The sequence below is a fragment of the Gopherus evgoodei genome, chromosome 22 (genome assembly GCF_007399415.2).
Source record: "Gopherus evgoodei ecotype Sinaloan lineage chromosome 22, rGopEvg1_v1.p, whole genome shotgun sequence".
NCBI classification, from domain to species: Eukaryota; Metazoa; Chordata; order Testudines; family Testudinidae; genus Gopherus; species Gopherus evgoodei.
The window spans coordinates 3,632,356-3,650,846 of record NC_044343.1 but is presented as its reverse complement, the minus strand read 5'-3'; the positions used below and the strand labels follow the sequence as shown (position 1 = coordinate 3,650,846).

The following is an 18,491-nucleotide window of genomic DNA, read 5'->3' as shown; positions in this document are numbered from 1 at the left end:
CTCTGTGCTGAGTGTCCAGGGCATGGGCCTAGCACACAGGCTCCCTACACCCCTGGAAAGACTCAGGCCCACCTACCTGTACTTGTGTGTGTCTCCTCTGCAGCCCCCAGCATGCTTGCAAGTGTCACCATCCCAGACTGGTAGCCAAGAGGACTAGCTGCAGCAGTGGAGAAAGGCAGATGCTGCCGGGCAGCCAACCCTGGCATCCCCTTCACCCCACTAACCTCTGGGCCAAACCATGAGGCAGGTCACTCCTGTATTTCCTCCTGACCATTACCTCAGCCAGTCAGGAGGAGCCAGCATGAGGCTCAGGCTCCACTTGCCAGTCTTGTTGCGTGACCTTGAGCAAGCCCCTTTCCCCTCTCTGTGCCTCAGTTTCCTTCCTGAAATGGAGACACCAGCAGAGGAATAGATTTAAAGCAGTAGTGTGTGATCGTGAATGAGTAGGACAGCCGCCCCCAGCAAGATCTTAGGCATGGCTTGTTTGAATTAGAGGCTACTTTTGCTAGCCAGGCAGTGGTGCCCTTTTAAATACCTGGCATCTAAAACCCCTGTGTCTAGTTCCATTTATGCTGCACTTGCAGGGACTGGTTTAGCAGAGGACACCTGGTGCCCCCACCCTGCAGCAGAGCCATGGGGGGGGGGTTCTGCCCACAAAGTTCCAAGGGGGAGGAGAAGTGTAATTTTCCCCTCCCAATCTGCAGGCACCACTGGGCTGGCAATGCCCCACCCAACACAGGCAAGCCTCAGGCGTAAGGACCCTGCCTGAATTGGGGGGGGGGGGGGATACAGGGGAATGGTCCTGCTGTAGAACCAACCCTGCCCCCCCCCCAACACTTGGGGCCACATCAAACCCTGCTCCATGAGGACCTAGAGCAGGGTCTGGACCCGCTGCCACGGCCTGTGCTAAGCCAAGGGCTGGTGACACCAGGCTGCATGTGCCCACCCGCTTTGCCAGCGCAGGGAGAGTCCCTCACCCCCAGCAGTGCTACCTGCAGGGTAAGCCACCCTGACGGGCTCCCTTTCTACTGCACAGGAAGGGGTGAGCATGAGTTAGGAGCTTGTTCTGCAGCTGCTCCCTGGTTCCCAAGCTGCCAGGAGTCAGTGGCAGCCTCTGTGGAACCAGGCTCCTGTAGAAATAAGTGTAGGCAGAAGTTGGGTCTGCAGCAGCAGCTATGGGGGCAAACCCTGCCCAGGGGCAGCTTGGCCCAGAAACCACACCCAGCAAGGGGTGTTCAGCTCAGTCTTGTGCTGTGGGTGCACGATCATGGACAGGGAGGGGCTGGAAGAAAAACTCTGTGACCCTCCGTAAGTCTAGTCAAACCTAAAAGTGGATGATCTCGGATCCCAAATCTTCTTTTTGGGGGAGGTGGGGGTGAGAAAAGGAGGCTGAGAGAGTTTCAATTTAAGGACCTAATGAGCACTTCTTGTTAGCCCTGACTTTCCAAACTTGGCCCGTGCTCCTTCCTCCACACCCTGAAACCAGACAAAATCCTGTTTTGCTGCAGACTAGGCAGGAGGCTGCACCAGCCAGGAGCTCACATGGCATTTTGCAACAGGCCAGCCCTTAATTGCTGCTTGTTTAAGCCTCTTTGTCAATTTACAGAAGTGGTGGCGCCTCAGCCAGAAAGCTGCAGTGCTTTTCAAAGAGAACAGGGCTGGCTCCTGGAAGCTGCTTTAAGAACACAGCTACATCCTGATCTGATCACAGAGTACAGGACATGTTGCTCTGATGCAACATGCAGGGACCGGGAAGTGTCACAGCTGGAAAGGGGGGGAGAAAAATGCAAGAGGAAGTGATATTTACATTTCAGAAATTTATTGCAAGTTCATTGTACAAGAATATATAGAATCAGACTCTTTTAGTGGCTTGAGTGCAAAGAAAAAGATTGCAATCTTGAGTTTATAAATATAAGACATTCGGTCCATTGAAAAATAAAAGTTCATTTGCAACTGTCCTTTTCAGTTCTCACACCTTCCATCCACAACACAAAGCAGATGCAAAACAAATAAAAATCCAGTCTCTTCCCTACCCTGCCACAGTAAGTCCTTGGCTAAATGTGGCCATGTCCCCTCTGGCTGCAGAGAAAGGAAGCAGAGGGAAATCCAGTCCCTTGTCATGGATCAGTGGCATCCACACCCCACGCAGTCAGAGAAACACCTCGTGCCTTGCGTACAGGATTCGAGCGCCCCTCACATCCGAGGAGTCAGTTGCCTTGCTTCAGTCATTCCCCCAAGCGTGTCTCCTGCCAGCCTGCTCCAGCGAGCTGCTCCTATAACGGTCTCCATGCAGTCACAGCCCCTTGGCTCGATCGCCAGTGCCCTGGCACACCTCCCTTTCCACGCACACCTTCACCGCCGGCCCAGGCGTTCTCCTCTCCGTTACTCCTTAGCTTTGATTTTGATGGGGTGGTTTTTTATTTTTTAAAATGTTGGTTTTTTGGTTAAAAAACAGGAATTCAGCACAAGACGAGAAGACGGTGCCCAGCTCAACGCTCCAGCAGCGGAACGTAGGGGACCCACTGGTTATTGCAACGGCTTTCTTCACAGTAACTGGCCACTTCCGCCAAGCCTTGGCTCTTCCAGGAATCAGTGTGGGGATTCTGGAGGGAGAGAACACACAGATCCGGCCATTAGCAACCAGCACAAACCTCCTGGACGTCACCCCAGCCCAGTCACGAGACATACTTGAGCAGTGACCCACGCCACTGGCTGTTCGGTAATACACACATCACTGAAGCAGCTTGGCTCAGCCCCAGGTCACGGGGCTGCCAATTTTAGCCCTGCATCAGCACCACTGCACAATCCAACTCCCCCATACAGGCCATGGGACTGACTCCCAGGTGATGGGCACCCTCCCTGCTCCCCTGCAGGCAACCCCTGCACCCAGCAGCACAAGGGACTCACCGTCACTAAGATGCAATGCAGGTCCCGGGGTTCGCTGTTGTCCTCCGAGCTCTCCCCCAGGATCTTGGCCAGCCGCTGCATGCCGGACACCCGCAGGATGTTGATGTCATTGTCGCAGCAGAAAGCCTGGATGAGGGTGAAGTGGATTTGCAAGGCGATGTCGCCTTCATCTTCTTCGTCAATGGCGAGGAGGCAAAGGACCACGCTGTCTGGATCCCTGCAGGGCACGGGGAGGAAGCAGGCGGGTCAGGATCAGGGGGAGACAGGCAGGCCCCCGCAAACTGACTGTCCATCTAAGGAAATGAGTCTCATACACCCCCCCAGCTGCTCCTGCTCAATGCCAGAGCTTGGTCGCTTGCATCTGTCACACACAGGATCCCTCCCACAGCCCCAGCTCCAGCAGATCCAAGTGAGCTGAGCTCACCCCCCGCTTTCCACCAGCCACGTCAGCTGATCAGCCCCGGCACACGTCAGGGCCAGATACTTACACATTCATGAGCTTGGCCGACTCATAGACGCCGACTGTCAGGCAGTCCTGCCGCTGAGCAGCCACCAGCAGCTGCTCCACCGCTTCGCTCACCGTCTGCATCCTTGGGGAGAGAGCACAAGGGGGGGAACCGCATTAATGCGGGGCGGCTTTGGAAAGCCCTGCGGGCGGAGAAACACAGCGAAGGGCTCGGGCATCTGCATGCCCAGGCTGCTGCACCCGCGGCTTTGCAAAGGAGGGAGACACTTACTTTTTGGCAGTGTTGTCGCAAGCAACCAGCTCTTCCAGGGTCATGTTGCAATTATAATCCACAATGGCTTGAAGTCGGGAGGGAGCAGCACCCACCGCGTAGCCCACCAGCAGCAACCCAGAAGGCAGACGGGAACCGTGCAATAATCCACTGGAGAAACCAGGATCGCTCCTGCCGGCGCCAATCGCTCCGCGATGTCAGAAACTCCACCTGCGACTCAATCCGGTGTCACTCCGAATCAAACTCCTCGGCTTCGCCAAACAGTCTCAGGGACAGCGACAACTGAAGGCGCCTTTTATAGCCTTGCAGGAGGGGGCGTGGCCCCGCCTTTCCTATTGGTTCTTCGGCCACAAAGGGAAAAAACTCGGTGCCAGCTGATTGGATCTGGTTCTGGGGAAAATAGCAAGTGGCCCCCACGTGGGGCGGGGGAAGTTTTGCAAGGGGTGGATTTGCTTAAAAAAAAACGCAGGAGAGAGAGAGTTTCGATTGAAATTTCCCAGCAGTTTTTGTTCCTCTGCTGGGCAGAGGCATGGGATTTCCACAGAGCTCTGGGCGTGCAGCTGAGCTTGGCAAGCTGCTTTGTCCAGGGGAAAACAAACCTGGGCGAGATCCCTTGCTGGAGAATTCGGAGGGGCTATTTTTAGAGGAAAGAAGTATCCCAAGGGTTTGAATTAAAATGCATGCCCTGGAAATCCCCACCCCACCCCCGCTTTCCCAGGGACCCCCCGGCCATCCTTCCCCGGGCTTGGTCTGCAGCTGTTCGGGGACAAAAATCACATCCAGGCGAGGATGCATTTTGCAAAGGAAAAGGAGGGACGTTATGCAAAAGGAGAATTCTTATTGTTTTCCACTCCGGAGCAAGTTCCGAGATGCTGGAGTGGGGGGGGGGTGTCTATATTCCTAGGACTGAACTCTGGAGCTGCAAAAAGCAAACGTGTCTAGTGAATGCCCTGCTCTGCAAGGGCACTTTGCCTCCCCTCTCCCCCATTTGAGCAGGGCGATACCCGTTCCACCTCGTAGGCAGAAAACGAAGAGCACCCAGCTGTGTGTTGTGTAGGCGGCAGAGGGGAAAGGATGAGTTAATCATGAGGTTTTCGAGCCAGTCATGGTTTCTGCAGCTTGCAAAAACGTTGTGACTCGTTTCACAACAACCCCTGCAGCGTGCATCATGTTTCCTTGGCTGGGACCTTTCTAGGTTGTCCTCTGTTTTCCTCTTCTGCAAGGCGGCTCAGACCCCAGGTGCGGGGCCGTGCAAACTTTATCAGCGCCGCTTCTGATGCACACGCCTGCTGGCTGCAGACAAGGCTCGCTCCAGGCTCGCGTTCACCGCGGGCGCTGCTTGGGTGGCAAGATTTATTTCAGGCAGAGAATGAACCAACCTTCAAATCCCTCTCAAACCCGGGAACTCAAACAAGACACCATGTACTTTCCCGAGCAGCGGAGCTGCCAGGGAACTAGCAGGGAACGCTGCTGGCCTTCAGCCTGAATGCATTTCCCAAAGCGAGCTCGGGGTTGCGAGGTTCGCGTAACATTCCGCTCTGCAAAGCAGGTGGGAGGGCAAGCCTGGAGCCTGAACTTTTGCAGAGGTGAAAGGTCCCCGGTGCAAAACAGCGCGTGTTGCAATAGGCTCGAGGCTAACGTTGCGCGCGGGGGGGGGGGGGAATTAGCCCCAGCTGGATTTGCAAAAAAAACAAACAGCCCAGAAAGTGCAAGAGGCAGTTTGCTGCCCGGCTGGTCTCTCTGGAGTTGCAGGCACAGGGCAAAGGGACCGAGGACCGCCCAGGGGTTGCAAGGATGGAGGGAAGTGCTGAGGCCCTGGGGTCCAGGCTGCAGAGGGGCGAGTTTCTCCCACCTCTGACCCTTCCTGCCTGGGGCGCTCGTGGGTGGCTGCTTGGCGCCCTGCGGTTGGGAGTCGTTGCAAACCCGGCCGGTAGCTGCCGGGCGCTGAGCTAACCAGCCAGGCGGGCAAGGCCGCCACCTAGCGGGCGCGGCGTGCAGAGCAGGCTGGCGGATGGGCTGGTGACCTGTGGTGCAAACAGTTCTGGGGGGTTGCGCCCCCAAACCCCCTCCCTTGATCTCAGCGGGAGTTCCGTGGGCATCGGCCCAGATCCTCCAGGCTGGGGAGGCATCTAAATCCCTAGGAGGCTCTGGGTCTGAGAGACAGCTGGGATGGGAACTCTAGAGGTATGACAGGACTGGATAGCAAGGTGTGTAGAGGGATGGATGGGTAGAGGGATGCGTGTGGAGGGATGGATAGAGGGATGTGTATGGAGATCAATGGATGGATGGGTAGACAAAGGGTATGCACGAGATAGATACATAGGTGGGTGTATATTGAGATCAATGGATGGATGCATAGACAGAGGGGTGTATATGGGGTTAGATGCGTGCATATGGGGTGATGGATAGATAGAGGGGTGTGTATAGGGATAGATAGAGGGGGGCATATGGGACTGGATGGATGGATAGATAGAAGGGTGTGTATAGGGATAGATTGAGGGGTGCATGTGGGACTAGATGGATGGATAGAGGGATGTGTATAGGGATAGATTGAGGGGTGCATATGGGGTTATGGATAAATGGATAGACAGCGGGAAGTGTATGGAGATGGATAGATGAGGTCGCTAAACACGGTGATAGATCCAGACTCCATAGTAACCCTATTGCAGCAATTAGAACAATAAATTAATCCCATGTAGTAGCCCTTACATGGTGCTTTTATTCTGAAAGTGCCTTACAGACATTGACTAAGCAACCCCTCCCCCGGTGGGGTAGTTACTGCTGCCCCTGGGGAAGCTACGGCTGTGAGATCCTGGGCGGTGGTGAGTGCCCCTCGCTGGTAGCATTTGGGTCATGTGAATAAGGAGGTTGCAAAGATAGGAGCTAACAGCAGGTCCCGAGAGACTCCCGCTGGCCAACCCCAGCCCTGCAGACAGCCCCGCTGGTAGGCCAGGCTGTAGTGGGAGTCACCCTCAGTCCTGGCTCGGGGGTGGCTACCCCTGCTGATGAGCCATGCTCCCGTTAGCATTTTTCCTCTGCTTTCCTTGCAGGATCGTGGCACTTCGAAGTGACTTTCCTGAGCCAGGCCGTGTTGCGCTAGGCGCTGGACAGACACAGAGTACTGCTGTCTCCAAGCGTCCCAAAATCTGGAGTCGCCTCCCACCGCCTCCAGATCACGAGATTGACTTAAAAAATCACAAGATCCTTTTCGTTTGGCTCCTGGGCTGGGAGCCTGCAGGGGCCACGTGTTTGAGCTTTTCTCTGCCACCGGGTGGGCTGCAAAGGTCCGAGCTGAGACTCAGGTGATAGCTTTCGAAACGCTTCGCCCACACTGAGCACGACAAGCCTCCTCTGCGTGGCTAAGGGGTGACTTGATCACAGTCTGCAAGTACCAATCCAGGGAACAAACCTTTGCTAATGGGCTTTTCCCCCAGCAGACGATAGCGTAGCAAGGTCACATGGCTGTCAGGTGACGCCGGATAGAGTCGGACTGGACGTAAGACGTGCGTCTTGTACCAGGAGCGTAGCCATCAGAGCAATTCGTGAAGCATCGTGATGGGTTCTCCATCGCTGGCCGCTTTAAAATCCAGACTGGCTGTTTTCCTAACAGATCTGCTCTGGTTCCAGTGGGAATTACTTGGGGGCGGTTCCAGGTGTGGGTAGGTGAGGTTCTTGGCCCTGTGGTGTGCAGGAGGTCAGACTAGCCAATCATGCCGGTCCGTCCTAACCCTGGGAACTGTGCATCTCTGAGTGGTGAAGACTCCAGGCCGTGTTCCAGTTAAAACCTCCCGTTGTTTCCATGCATTGGTAGTTTGCCACGCGGCTCCCCGTGTCGGTCCTGACTCCCCCAACGGCGCCATCCTCTGTAGTGGGGGGCTGGGTGCCTGGCTAGGGCACGTCACCGGGATAGAACTGTGGTTGGTTGCTGCCACCTGCCGACCCAGCATTGTGACAGCTCACAGACTGTCCCGGCAAGATAAGGTGACAGAAAGTGGGTGCTGATTTTGGGGGTGGAACGTGAGACGTCTGAAAGGGGCCTGGTTTTCAGAGGTGCCTGGTGGAACAAGTGAAGGGCTTGGCTCAAGCCTTGTTCGTAGGTCTGTATTATCTAGTTAATACGAGCTGCAGGCAGGCAGAGCCCCACCGAAACCGCCTCTACTTGCACGCCCCAGGCGGATCCGATTTCCCTCTCCGCTCGGCTTGTTTTTAAGGCCCAGCCTCCCCATCCTGTTGTTCTCCGTTCCCTCCGGCTGCAATCAGAGAACGTTCTGTGTCGGCCCAGGGTAGGAGCAGGGCAGCCTGCCAGCTCCATGCTCACTGCCACAGGCCAGCCACACTCTGGCTTGGCCAGCACAGTGTTTTTCTGGGAGCTGACCCGGATTTATCCTGCAGCAAACTCGGCCCGGGAGCTGCAGCGAGGCAGCAGCCTGAGCCCAAAGACGGGGCTAGGGACACAGTTTGCAGCTGGCATGTTTCTGGGGCTGCAGGAAGTGTGTGCATCTGATGTCAGTCAAAGGTTCCCCAAGATGCCAGGGGTGCAGCGTGGCCCCGGGGCGAGGGCTTTGGGCTGGGACCCAGCGCTGGGTTCAGAGGGATGGCAGGGGGTGGGGTAGTGGTGGGGCAGACATGCTGCACTGTGCCCGCTGTGTCCGTGGACACTGGGACGTCAGCACATGCAGCTGCCAGGTGGGGACCACGTGAGCAGGGGCCTTTGGCCGCTGCAGCGCCGGCAGGAGGCACTCAGTCCTCCCTGGGAGATGCCATCTGGAGCCAGAGCCCAGCTCCTACGAGGAGGCAGCTCTAGGGAGCCGCTTCCACAGGCTTGAGGGGGCTGCGACAAACTCTGATCCCCCAAACCCTTAGCTCTTCCCAGGCCTTGGCCTGGCTCCCACCAGCCCTGCCTGGGGCCACTCTGCAGGGCCTGCTCCCCTGGTGCCGGAGCCCCCGGTTCTTCCTGGAAGCGGCGCTCAGGTGACATCTGGAGCTCCTACCTGGTTTCCAGGGCAACAGAGTTTCCATTCACCTGCTTTCCCCGTGGGAGGCTGCAGGGCTTGGTCTGGGCAGCCAGATGGGGCTGGAGGCAGCCGCTGCTACAGCAATGCTGGGGGAGGAGGGTAATTACTGAGAGACGCCCCCTGCTCCAGCCACATCCTCTCCAGGTCAGGACAGAGGCCAGGGCACGTCACCCCTCCCTCTATCCCTATCCAGCCCCCTCATTTACCTCTCCATATACACCCCACCCTCTCTCCAGCCCCCACCTTTCTCGCTATCTCTGATCGCTGCCGTACCTGAAACTAGCGACCCCCAGAAACCTTGCCCTCGCCTTCGAAGATACGTGCATGCAAACGCCCCTGAGGTTTGCCAGCCACGGTGCAGGCAGAACTGGCGGGAATGTGCCTGGCTGGCAGGTGAGGTGGGCTGGACCGCAGGGCAGCCCTTGCCCAGCTCAGCCAGGGGGGCAGCCCAGGGATGGCTCTGCAGGTGGGGCTTTGCTGCAGGTGGGGCTTTGCGAGGGAAGGGGAGTCCTGGAAGCTGTGGCTTCCCTGCGTGGGCAGCCGGGATGCACCGTGCGGGAGGTGCGGCTATTTCCTGGCTTGCCCAGAGCAGCAAACACCTTCGAGCCAGTGGCCCCGGGAGATGAACAGAGGAGACTTCAGAGCCAGCAGCTGGGAACATCTGGGGCACCAGAGCGAGGCTGGCTGACCCCGGCTGTGGATCTAGCCCCTGGGCCATTCACTTGGCTTTGGTCCAGCTGCAGGGGCTGATTAGCAGCATGTGTGTCTGGGTGAGAGGCAGCTGGTGCTCCCTGAGTGACCCCATTGTGCCGGCCATGTGGTGTGTGCGGGGCCAGGTGATGTGTGGGGCATGTGCGGGAAGCCCCCCCTCTCCCCTGCCCTCCTCTTGACCCCCGCCCAGATTTTCTAGGCAACCGGCTGTGCTGTGGCTGCTTCATTCTTGTTCTTAATCCCTGGATTTGAGGTGCCTGCTGGAAACACGTGTCTCTGGGCTGCCAGGGCCCGGGACTGAGGGGCTGAGTTGGGGAATGGTCAGGGAGGTGGGGGGCAGGCAGTGTGTACTTGCATCCATGTGGGTGGGTGGGTGAGCGTGCACACTTCTGTGAATGGTTGGTGTGGGCACTTGCTGAGTAGGCACGCGTGTGTGTTACATGTACTCAGGGCTGTGTACGCGTTGAGTGGGCAGCTGAGTGCGGTGTGCACACGGGTGGAGGCAGGGGTATGTGTTGCGTGCCCTCACGCGTGTGTGTGCTCAGGTGGGCGTGAGTGTTGTCTGTGTGTGTTGTGCGTGTGCATGAGTGTATGTGTTGTTCGTGGCTAAGGGTGCAGTTGTGTGTGTTGTGTCTGCTCTTGCATGTAGCTGGCCATCCATTCCGGGATAGACACGTGTTAGCTCTCTGCAGATCCTGGCATCAGGGAATTTCTCCACCTGGGTGTCTGACCCTGGCTCCCCACTGGCTGCCCAGCTCAGTGCTGAGGTGAGCACAAAGAATGAGCAGCTGCAGTGGCCATCCTGCCGAGGAGGAGTCACAGGCCAGCCAGACCCCGCATGGATCCTATTCCTAGTCACCAGCTCAGCAGGGCTGCTAGCAGCCAGACCCTACGGGCACCAGCTCAGCTTTGCGGACAGTAACCTCGGGCTGGGAGATCAGGCCCGGCCCATTTAGCTGGTGTTACAGGAAGAGGAGTTTGGCAGATGCTAGCCCCGGAAGGAACTTGTGTCTGCCACCCCACAACCCGGAGTGAAAGGCCACTGGCCACTCGGCACCCCAGCCAAGTGGAGCGCAGGAAAGAAACAAGCTGCTTCCAACAGGCTGCCCCCATCTTGACCCCAGGTGGATCGTGACTTTCAGCCCCTTGCTGTCACTTTCACCTGTGGAACTCACTGCAGCAGGGGTTGAGCCAGGCAAACAGCCCTGGAGAAGAGGGGCCCTGGGCGGGGGGCCAGGATGTTTGCAGCTGTGGGCTCTCGGTGCTCACCAATCAGGGTGTGAGATGGGGGCGGGCAGGACTCAGGAAGGAACCACCCCCCGCCCAGCAGTGTATAGAGCTGCAGAATTAGGGGCATTATGGGGAGGAGAGCTTTGGAGATGGGATTCCAGGCCAGAGGGCTCCTGGGCCTGGTTGGCTGGAGAGGGGATTGGCAGCAGTTGCATCTACCAGCTACCTCTTGCTATGGAGACAGAGAGCGTCATCCCCCCCCCCATCCACCTGAGCCCTTCGCTCTGAGCCAGGTCTCCCACCCTGGGGGAGGGAGGGGGCGCTGGGGTCACGTGGCCGCCATGCTTGCTGCCATGTGCCAGAAGGCACAAATGAGCACATGGGCTCCACGGGCAGCTACAGGCAGCTGCTCACTCCTCAGCGCTTTCCAGCAGCGTGGCGGGAGTGTGAGCAGTGGAGGGAAGGGGGGGCTGTAACGACAAGGCTTCCGGGCTGGGTGTGTGCGCCCAGCACGGACACGAGGCACAGACGTGCTCCATTGCATGGGAAGCACCTGCCGGCAAAGCACAGGCTATGAGCCATGGGTATTTATCGGTGCCTGGGGGAGGCGGCAGGGCTGGTTCTTGTGCGGGTTACATGTATGTGTGTGTGTGGTGTGCAAGGGGAGAGCATGCAGTGGGGGATAGGGGGCTTGTGAGTGTGCAAGAGCGCGCCGTGTGAGGGTTTGGAGCGTGCATGTGAGAAGGTGCGAGAATGGGAGGACTGAGGGTGGGAGGATTGTAGCTGTGTTTCTGCAGCCTGTGGATGTGTGTCAGGAGGGTGTGCTGTGTGATAGTGCATAGCATGAGTGTGCAAGGGTCTGTGCTGGGCCAGGCTGCACAGGATGAGTATGTGTGGTGTGGTGCACAGCATGAGTGTGCAAGGGGCGTGCCAGGGGACGGTGCACACCGTGAGTGTGCAAGGGGGGCTGGGGTGTGTGTGGCAGGAAGGCACATCGTTTTGACTGTTATATTTATTTCATTTACGTGTCACAAAGGTCCCTGCTGGTTAAGACAGGGCCCGTTCTAGAGCCACTTTTTTGACTGCAGCTCCACCTTAACGTCTCTTCTTGTAACATCCTCTTCTCTGCTCCGCTCTCACAGCACATCACGCTATGTCCCCGTCTCCGAGCGCACAGGATGCTGCACGCTACACCCTGCCATTCGTAAAGCTGTCCCACGGCTGGGCCCAGAAGAAGTCATGGACTGGAGAAACACTGGCACTTTGAAAAAGAACAGAGCTGAGGGGTTTTCCAGGTTCTCAGACTTATTTGCTTCAATTTTGACTTTGGTTTCCGAGGGAAAGGGAATTTCTGACTCATAAGCACATAAGAGCTGCTGTCCTGGGTCAGACCCGTGCTCCATCTGGCCCAGTCTCCTGTTTCCTAGAGCGGCCGGTACCAGAGCTTCCTGGGGAATGCCCAGAATAGGGCAATTCTGGAGCGATCACCCCCTGAGTTCCCCTCCTGATTTCGGACAGTCAGAGGTTTTGGGTCACCCCCCTTGGCTGGTGGCCATCGGTGGAGCTCGTTTGAACCCTGTTATACTTTAACCATCACAGTGTCCCACTGACAGTTTGTTCCATGCAAACGGGAAAGGACATCCCCATTGTGGTGAGGGCAGGGATCAATTGTTCTCTCTGGCCACCGAGAACAGGACAAGAAGTAATTGGTTTATTTTGCAGCAAGGGAGATTTAGGTTAGATATTAGGAAAATCTTTCTAGCTAGAAGGCTAGTTAAGCCTTAGGGAGGTTGTGGAATCACCTTCATTGGAGGATTTTAAGCCCAGGTTGGACAAACACCCGTCAGGGACAGTCTAGGTTTCCTTGATCCTGCCTCAGTGCAGGTGGCTGGATTTGATAATGTCTTGAGGTCCCTTCCAGCCCTGCATGTCTGTGATTCTGTTCTGTGATGTGGATACAAATCATTTCCCAGCTGGTTGCAAGGCAGTTGGGGAAATGGACCAATCAGTGCAAACCACCAGCATTGCAACGTTGACACCCCCAGAGCGCTGGCGAATTCCTCCCACTGTGGAGCTTGCCCGGGATTTTTAAAAGCCGCAGCTGGTCTCTTGTGTTTTGCGAGAGCTGATTGGGACCCACATATCCAAGTGTCTCACCCTAAGTGGGTCGGAAGTCCAGCAGAACAGACGTCTCCCTCCTCTGGCTGTCGATTGCGGAATGGGCCAGTGCCCCGGTGGCATTTTCAGCACATGTGAAAGTTTCAGTATTAAAGCTAGGTGGAGAGGCCCCGATGGGGATCAGGGTCCTGGTGTGCCCGGCCCTACACAGATCCATGGTAAGAGACAGTTCCTGCCCTGAGGAGTCTGTGATCTATCTAAATAGCCAAGACAGACAAAGCGTGGGAAGAAAGGATGGATTACTATCCCCAGTTCCAAGCAGGGAAGCTGAGACAAAGAGACTTGGCCAAAGTCACATGGGCAGAACCAGGAAGGGAACCCAGCTATCCTGGGTCCCAGCCTGGAGCCACAGCCAGAGCCGCCCTCTCTTGATTCAGTTCAGCTTTGCTAATATTTGCACCAAGAACGATCTGCCTGCAGCAGGGTGCTGGCCTGGTTCTAGTTCCCGAAAGTGTCCTCATTTCTTCCAGAAAAGAAGGGCTGGTTCCACACCTTATCCAGACCCTGCTGAGCCGAACAACCATTGTTCAGAGAGGAACTGAAAATATCCTTCCCGGCTCACGTGGCAGCTTGGTAAAGGCCTGGAGGCTGATCTCAGTTACCCCGGTGCGAAGCCGGAGTCACCCCCCGGACCCCTCTGGAGGGAGTCATTAGTGCAGTTGCATTGTTATGAAATAGCCATTATCAGAATCATGAGCCATTGTTTCCTGGTCTGTGGTTACTTCAGGCAGTCACCAGTTTATACGGAGAAATTGCTCAAGAGCTCAACATAAAATCTCACTTTGTGCCTGTGCTGCTCCTGGGTACGTTTGTATCAACGCCTCATGGCAGCACCAAGCTCTAAGTATTTTAATCTCAACTAAAATTCCCACTGCATTCAGTTCAAATAAGTCTTCAAAATGTACATGGATCCTCACCTGTACTCCATGGCCGACATCATCCAGCACGGTATAGTCGGCAGGTTTTCAAATATACCTTACAGGACGCTCCATGTTTGCCGGCACTCTAATTTTATGAGTTCTTGATGTGTTCTTATTGCTTGTCAAAATACCTCTCTCTGTGAGGCGCTTTCTCTTTATGGATGGTCACAGTCTTAACTCTTTGCTGACTGTGACTATCCACAGGGGGAGGGATAGTTCAGTGGTTTGAGCATTGGCCTGCTAAACCCAGGGTTGTGAGTTCAATCCTTGAGGGGGCCATTTGGAGATTTAGTTGGGTTTGGTCCTGCTTTGAGTAGGGGGTTGGACTAGATACCTCCTGAGGTCCCCTCTAACCCTGCTATTCTATAGTCCAGCCTAACTGAGATTAGCCTCTGGCCTGAAGGAGAGTAAATCAGCATGGCCATCTGTGGATTCCATTTCAAAACCAGATGGGCACAACCAGCTGTGAGACCACTGGGAACAACCTGCAGCTGCCTCAGGAGGATCACACTGAGGACCTTGGGCAGCACACGAGGAACTTCAGCAAGTCATTGGGACAATCCAACTCCTGCCAGTCAGTTGAAAACCAGCTGCACCGAGCAAGGTATTGCTGATCACTTGTTTTTTTAACCCTAATTTAAAGGGAGGGACAGACGGTGTCTCCTGGGATGGTTTATTGGTCTATATAAGATCAGGTTTTCGGTGCTAGATGCAGCAATGACGATAAAGACGACAGAGCCTGATTCTTTTCTCACTGACTTTGCGACCGCGTTGGCTTCAGGGAAGTTACTCTGGATTTACTCCAAGGAGGGGGATGAGACTGGAATCAAGGTGTCTCATGCAAAGGCGGTGGGGGCAGCTCGGCTGATGGGTTGGAATTTCAGAAACGATCACTCCAAAATGTGCCTAAAATGAATACGCGCTTAAGGCTGGAGTTGGGTGCCCAGATCCCCCTGGGTGCTGAGTAGCAAATTCCCTTAGGCAACTTGCAGACTAGATTTAGGGATTGAGCAAAGCAGGCTGATTTTAAAAGGTGCTGCTCACCACGATTTCACTGGGGTCACTTCTAAAGGACCTCGGCAGATCCGGCCACTTATTCAGGTGCCCAAATATGGACTTAGAAACTTCCCTCATTTGAAAAATATCACCACCGCCACTTTTCAGTCCCTGTGTCTTTTTCTTTGCAGGGTGAGAGACTGGGACAGTGGCATCTGCTCCACAAACCGTCTCCTGGCTGTGTCTACAGTTATTCTGATCGCTCAGAACCTGGCAGGCAAGGATAAAATCATGACTCCAATCAATTACACTTGAAATAAATATTTATGGCTTATTATTTTTTGGCAGGGAAGAGTAAAAAACCTGTCCCTGGCTCGTGAAAGGAAATTAGTTGTTGATTAGTATTTAGATTAGCACATGGTGCGGAGTTTAATGAAGAGCAGTCATTTCAAATGGTGCAGTTTCTGCGCGTGTATGGAAAACTCATCTAAAATATGGGCTTGTGTGGAGGTAGGAGACCAAAGAAAGCAGAGCTATTGGGCCTGTTCTCCGCTGACCTGCCCCGTGGGCGAGTATTTACACTATTGCAAAACAGAGGTGACACGCTGCCAGTAAGCCAGTTTGCACGAATGTAAGTAACTACACTAGGTGTAAGGAAATTGAGAAGGAGGCCCAATCTAGCCAGCCATCCCCAGTGTTTGCTGATTTCTGGGAGCCAAACTGAGATGCCATTTCTCCCAACAGTTCTGAGTTTGGAGGGATTGTCCCATTTTGACCCCCCCAGCCCACCCTCTCTTCTGGTTGAAGCGGAACATTTCCCGCATTATGCTTGCTGTGTTATTAAAGTAGAATCAGTTACTATGAGTGAATGAAAATACAATTCTAACAGAGGGTGAAAGCATAGTCACAAAGCGGTATTTCACTTGTGCGAAGTCACAACCCCACGTGTTTCTCTGGGGTGGTGTGATGAAGTGGGAATGTTCTTAATGTTTTCTCTGAATACTGTGTGGGTGCCTCGGTTTCCCCTATGTGTTTCTTAAGTATCTAGGTGGTGGGATAAGGGTGTGTGATTGTTGCAGAGCCCTAGAGGGCTAGTGTGATGCTGTCTGCACAGAGAATTGCTGACACTCTGTCTCCCGGTAACTGATGGCCTGTGCCCCTCTCCTGCAAAGGTGCCAACTGAAGGGGTTGGAGAACAAAGAGGTCAGGTGACCTCATGGCCCGGGGAAAGAGACAAAGGCAGAGGAGGGGCTAGAGAGTTTCAGTTTGGAGCTGGCTGGGGAAATGGAGGGGGGGCCAGACGGGGCTCTGGCCTCCATGGCCTCAAGATGGACCTGACTGAGGGGTCCTGTTGTCTATACTTACAAGCTCTGTTTTGGACCGTGTTCCTGTCATCTAATAAACCTTCCATCTTACTGGCTGGCTGAGAGTCATGTCTGACTGTGGAATTGGGGTTGCAGGCCCACTGGTTCCCCAGGATCCACGCCTGTGCAGACTTGCTGCGGGAAGTGCACGGAGGGGCAGGGGAGGCTGAATGCTCCGAGGTCAGACCCAGGAAGGTCGAAGCTGCGTGAGCTTCTTGCCCTGGGAGATAGTCTGCTCACAGAGAGGAGGCCCCCCAGAGTCCTGACTGGCTTCGTATGGAGTAGTTCCAGAGCGTCGCCCAGTGATTCCGTGACAGGTGGTCATGCTCATGGGTTTCTTTAATGACTCTCACCCTCTGTGTGTCATTAAACCCCGCACTTCCACGTGGAACGCCATACCTAGGAGAAGCTGAGTTGTAATTCCAGAAGGCGTTCAGAAAGCCGCAACCGGCTGCACCGTGCGAGCATTAAAATGAGTCACGGCTGGATTGGGTTATTGTATCGGTAGCAAAGTCTCACATGATTAAAAATGAAACTTGAGTATAGGCCACAAATTTCAGGATTATCAAATAAATCAATAAAAATAAAATTACCCCCGCTCCCTGAAACACTCAGCAACAGCCATGGCTGATGAAGACACTAAGGGTTGGTCTGAGACAAAAGTGAAAGTCTTTGTCCGTTTAAAGAGACTTGGCAGGCCCAGCACCATTTTTTACAAAGATCAAGAGGAAGGTGAACGTTCACTTTTCATGAGCGTTGCAGAGCTGATTTTTCTGCTAGTCATGGCGAATACGAAGATATTTCAAGACATATCGCTATGGAGAAACATGTGAGCAGTGCCAAGGCTGTGACAGTCAAAATCACGGGCAACTTGTTCCCATGTGCTGGATCAAAAATGAGTGATAGCAGAACCATAGCTGACATCTGATTTACAGAATGTCTTTCGGAGCATAATGTCCCTCGTGCTAGCAGTGATCATGCTAGTCCTTTATTTAAAACAATGCTCCTAGACTCCCAAATTGCCAAGAGCTATGCATGTGCTTCCACAAAAGTGATCCCTGTTATGCAAGGGACAATCGCACCTAAAACCCTTGCAAATGAACATCATGTGATTGAAGGCTTTGAATGATATTTTGCTTTGGATGCTAGTTCGGACGAGGTCAGGAAGTATTTTTCATTCCTGGTTGCATGCAAACACCCAGAAATACAGTCTCACAGCTATGGAGTTTGTAGATATGGTTACTTTGCACATCAAATAAATCTCAGGAATTTTTCAGATGGAACCAACTGTGTGCTAACAAAACACAACGTTGCCTGAAATAAATCTTCTATGTATTTGGCAGATAATGCTGCAGACATGTCTGGATAGCACCACAGTGTATTATCTCGAATGAGAACTAAACGAACAATGAACCAAGAAGCGTACGCCCCTGCCATCTCATACACTGAATGGCAGCGCACGCATTGAAAATCATTGGTGATGAAAGCTGAGGGTTCGATCATTGACAGGGAAATGTCAGAATGTTGCCCTCACTGAATAAATGCACAGCATTTTGCAGTGCCAGCCTGAAGATACTTGTGAAGCACGTGAAAATGCCCTGGCGGGCTTTGGAGGGATTTGAATGTACCTTGGCTACTTGGGATATGCTGTTTTCCTCCTTTGTCAGTACCTTGGGTGAGGAAGAGCAAAGAGGTGCTGCAGGACCACGGGAACATTGGTGAGCATCTAGGGTCCTTTGATGCAGGTGTATTTGTTGTTTCTGCATGCAGTGTGGCCCATGATTAACGGGTTCACTGTACTTCTCCAAACCAAAGTGCCAGAGATTTGCCTTTGGCCCCAGCAATGATGATGCTATACAGAGATATTTGTACAACCCTCTGGGATAGCTGCACGTGAAAATGTTAGAACTACATGACAAGGGCTCTTTGGGGCAGTGGCTGGCATCTGAAGTGGTTATATGGGCTTTGGGACACATAACTTGGCAAGAAAGGAAAATATGATCCATCCAAGCCCACAGCAAACACTCTTGGTTGAAGCTGTGCAGTTTTTTTTGCAAAGCACTGGATTACATGACAAAGATGGCAGTGTTGTTAGAAGATCCTGAATTTAAGAGCCTGGCTTGTGTGAGTCCAGCCAGTTGTTTATCAGCATCTTTCTGCGAAATAGAGGTGATAACTGATCAATTTTCTGATGTGATCAGTGCGCGCCAAATTTCCGAATTTAGGATGTTCAGATCTGTGATGCACTTCTGGAATATACACTATGAGAACAGATGAATTTTGGCATAAAATATCTCCAGTGAATGACTTGATAAATGGCCAGACAAGATTCTCTGTGATTCCAGAACTTGTAAAATTCCTGTTTGATAACCCGCAGCCATGCTTTATTCAGCGTTGGACGGAAAATAATAACTGACATGAGAAGTTACCTGG

General features: G+C 54.0%; 2 protein-coding genes across 2 annotated transcripts; one reads left to right on the top strand and one right to left on the bottom strand.

The window, feature by feature from the left end:
* Positions 1 to 1,798: 1,798 nt before the first annotated feature.
* On the bottom strand, positions 1,799 to 3,932 carry GADD45B (growth arrest and DNA damage inducible beta). The gene is made up of 4 exons (XM_030540487.1): positions 3,645 to 3,932; positions 3,396 to 3,497; positions 2,908 to 3,124; positions 1,799 to 2,603 (listed from the first exon to the last, which is right to left on the bottom strand). The coding sequence occupies exons 1-4, from the start codon at positions 3,686 to 3,688 to the stop codon at positions 2,490 to 2,492; spliced, it is 477 nt and encodes a 158-aa protein (XP_030396347.1). The 5' UTR covers positions 3,689 to 3,932; the 3' UTR covers positions 1,799 to 2,489.
* A 532-nt stretch (positions 3,933 to 4,464) lies between these two features.
* Positions 4,465 to 15,713, top strand: LOC115638797. The gene is made up of 7 exons (XM_030540790.1): positions 4,465 to 4,521; positions 5,106 to 5,230; positions 6,695 to 6,946; positions 11,743 to 11,895; positions 13,249 to 13,351; positions 14,148 to 14,302; positions 14,886 to 15,713. The coding sequence occupies exons 1-7, from the start codon at positions 4,465 to 4,467 to the stop codon at positions 15,007 to 15,009; spliced, it is 969 nt and encodes a 322-aa protein (XP_030396650.1). The 3' UTR covers positions 15,010 to 15,713.
* Positions 15,714 to 18,491: the final 2,778 nt, after the last annotated feature.

Bases quoted from the DNA above. Each gene is read 5' to 3' on its own strand.
- GADD45B (XM_030540487.1), bottom strand. From the start codon at position 3,688: ATGACCCTGGAAGAGCTGGTTGCTTGCGACAACACTGCCAAAAA. The intron at 3,498-3,644 runs GTAAGTGTCTCC...TCTCTCCCCAAG, and splicing joins TGCGACAACACTGCCAAAAA to GATGCAGACGGTGAGCGAAG. The intron at 3,125-3,395 runs GTAAGTATCTGG...CGTGCCCTGCAG, and splicing joins TCGGCCAAGCTCATGAATGT to GGATCCAGACAGCGTGGTCC.
- LOC115638797 (XM_030540790.1), top strand. From the start codon at position 4,465: ATGCAAAAGGAGAATTCTTATTGTTTTCCACTCCGGAGCAAGTTCCGA. The intron at 13,352-14,147 runs GTAAAGGCCTGG...TTTCAAAACCAG, and splicing joins CCGGCTCACGTGGCAGCTTG to ATGGGCACAACCAGCTGTGA. The intron at 14,303-14,885 runs GTATTGCTGATC...TTTTCTTTGCAG, and splicing joins AACCAGCTGCACCGAGCAAG to GGTGAGAGACTGGGACAGTG.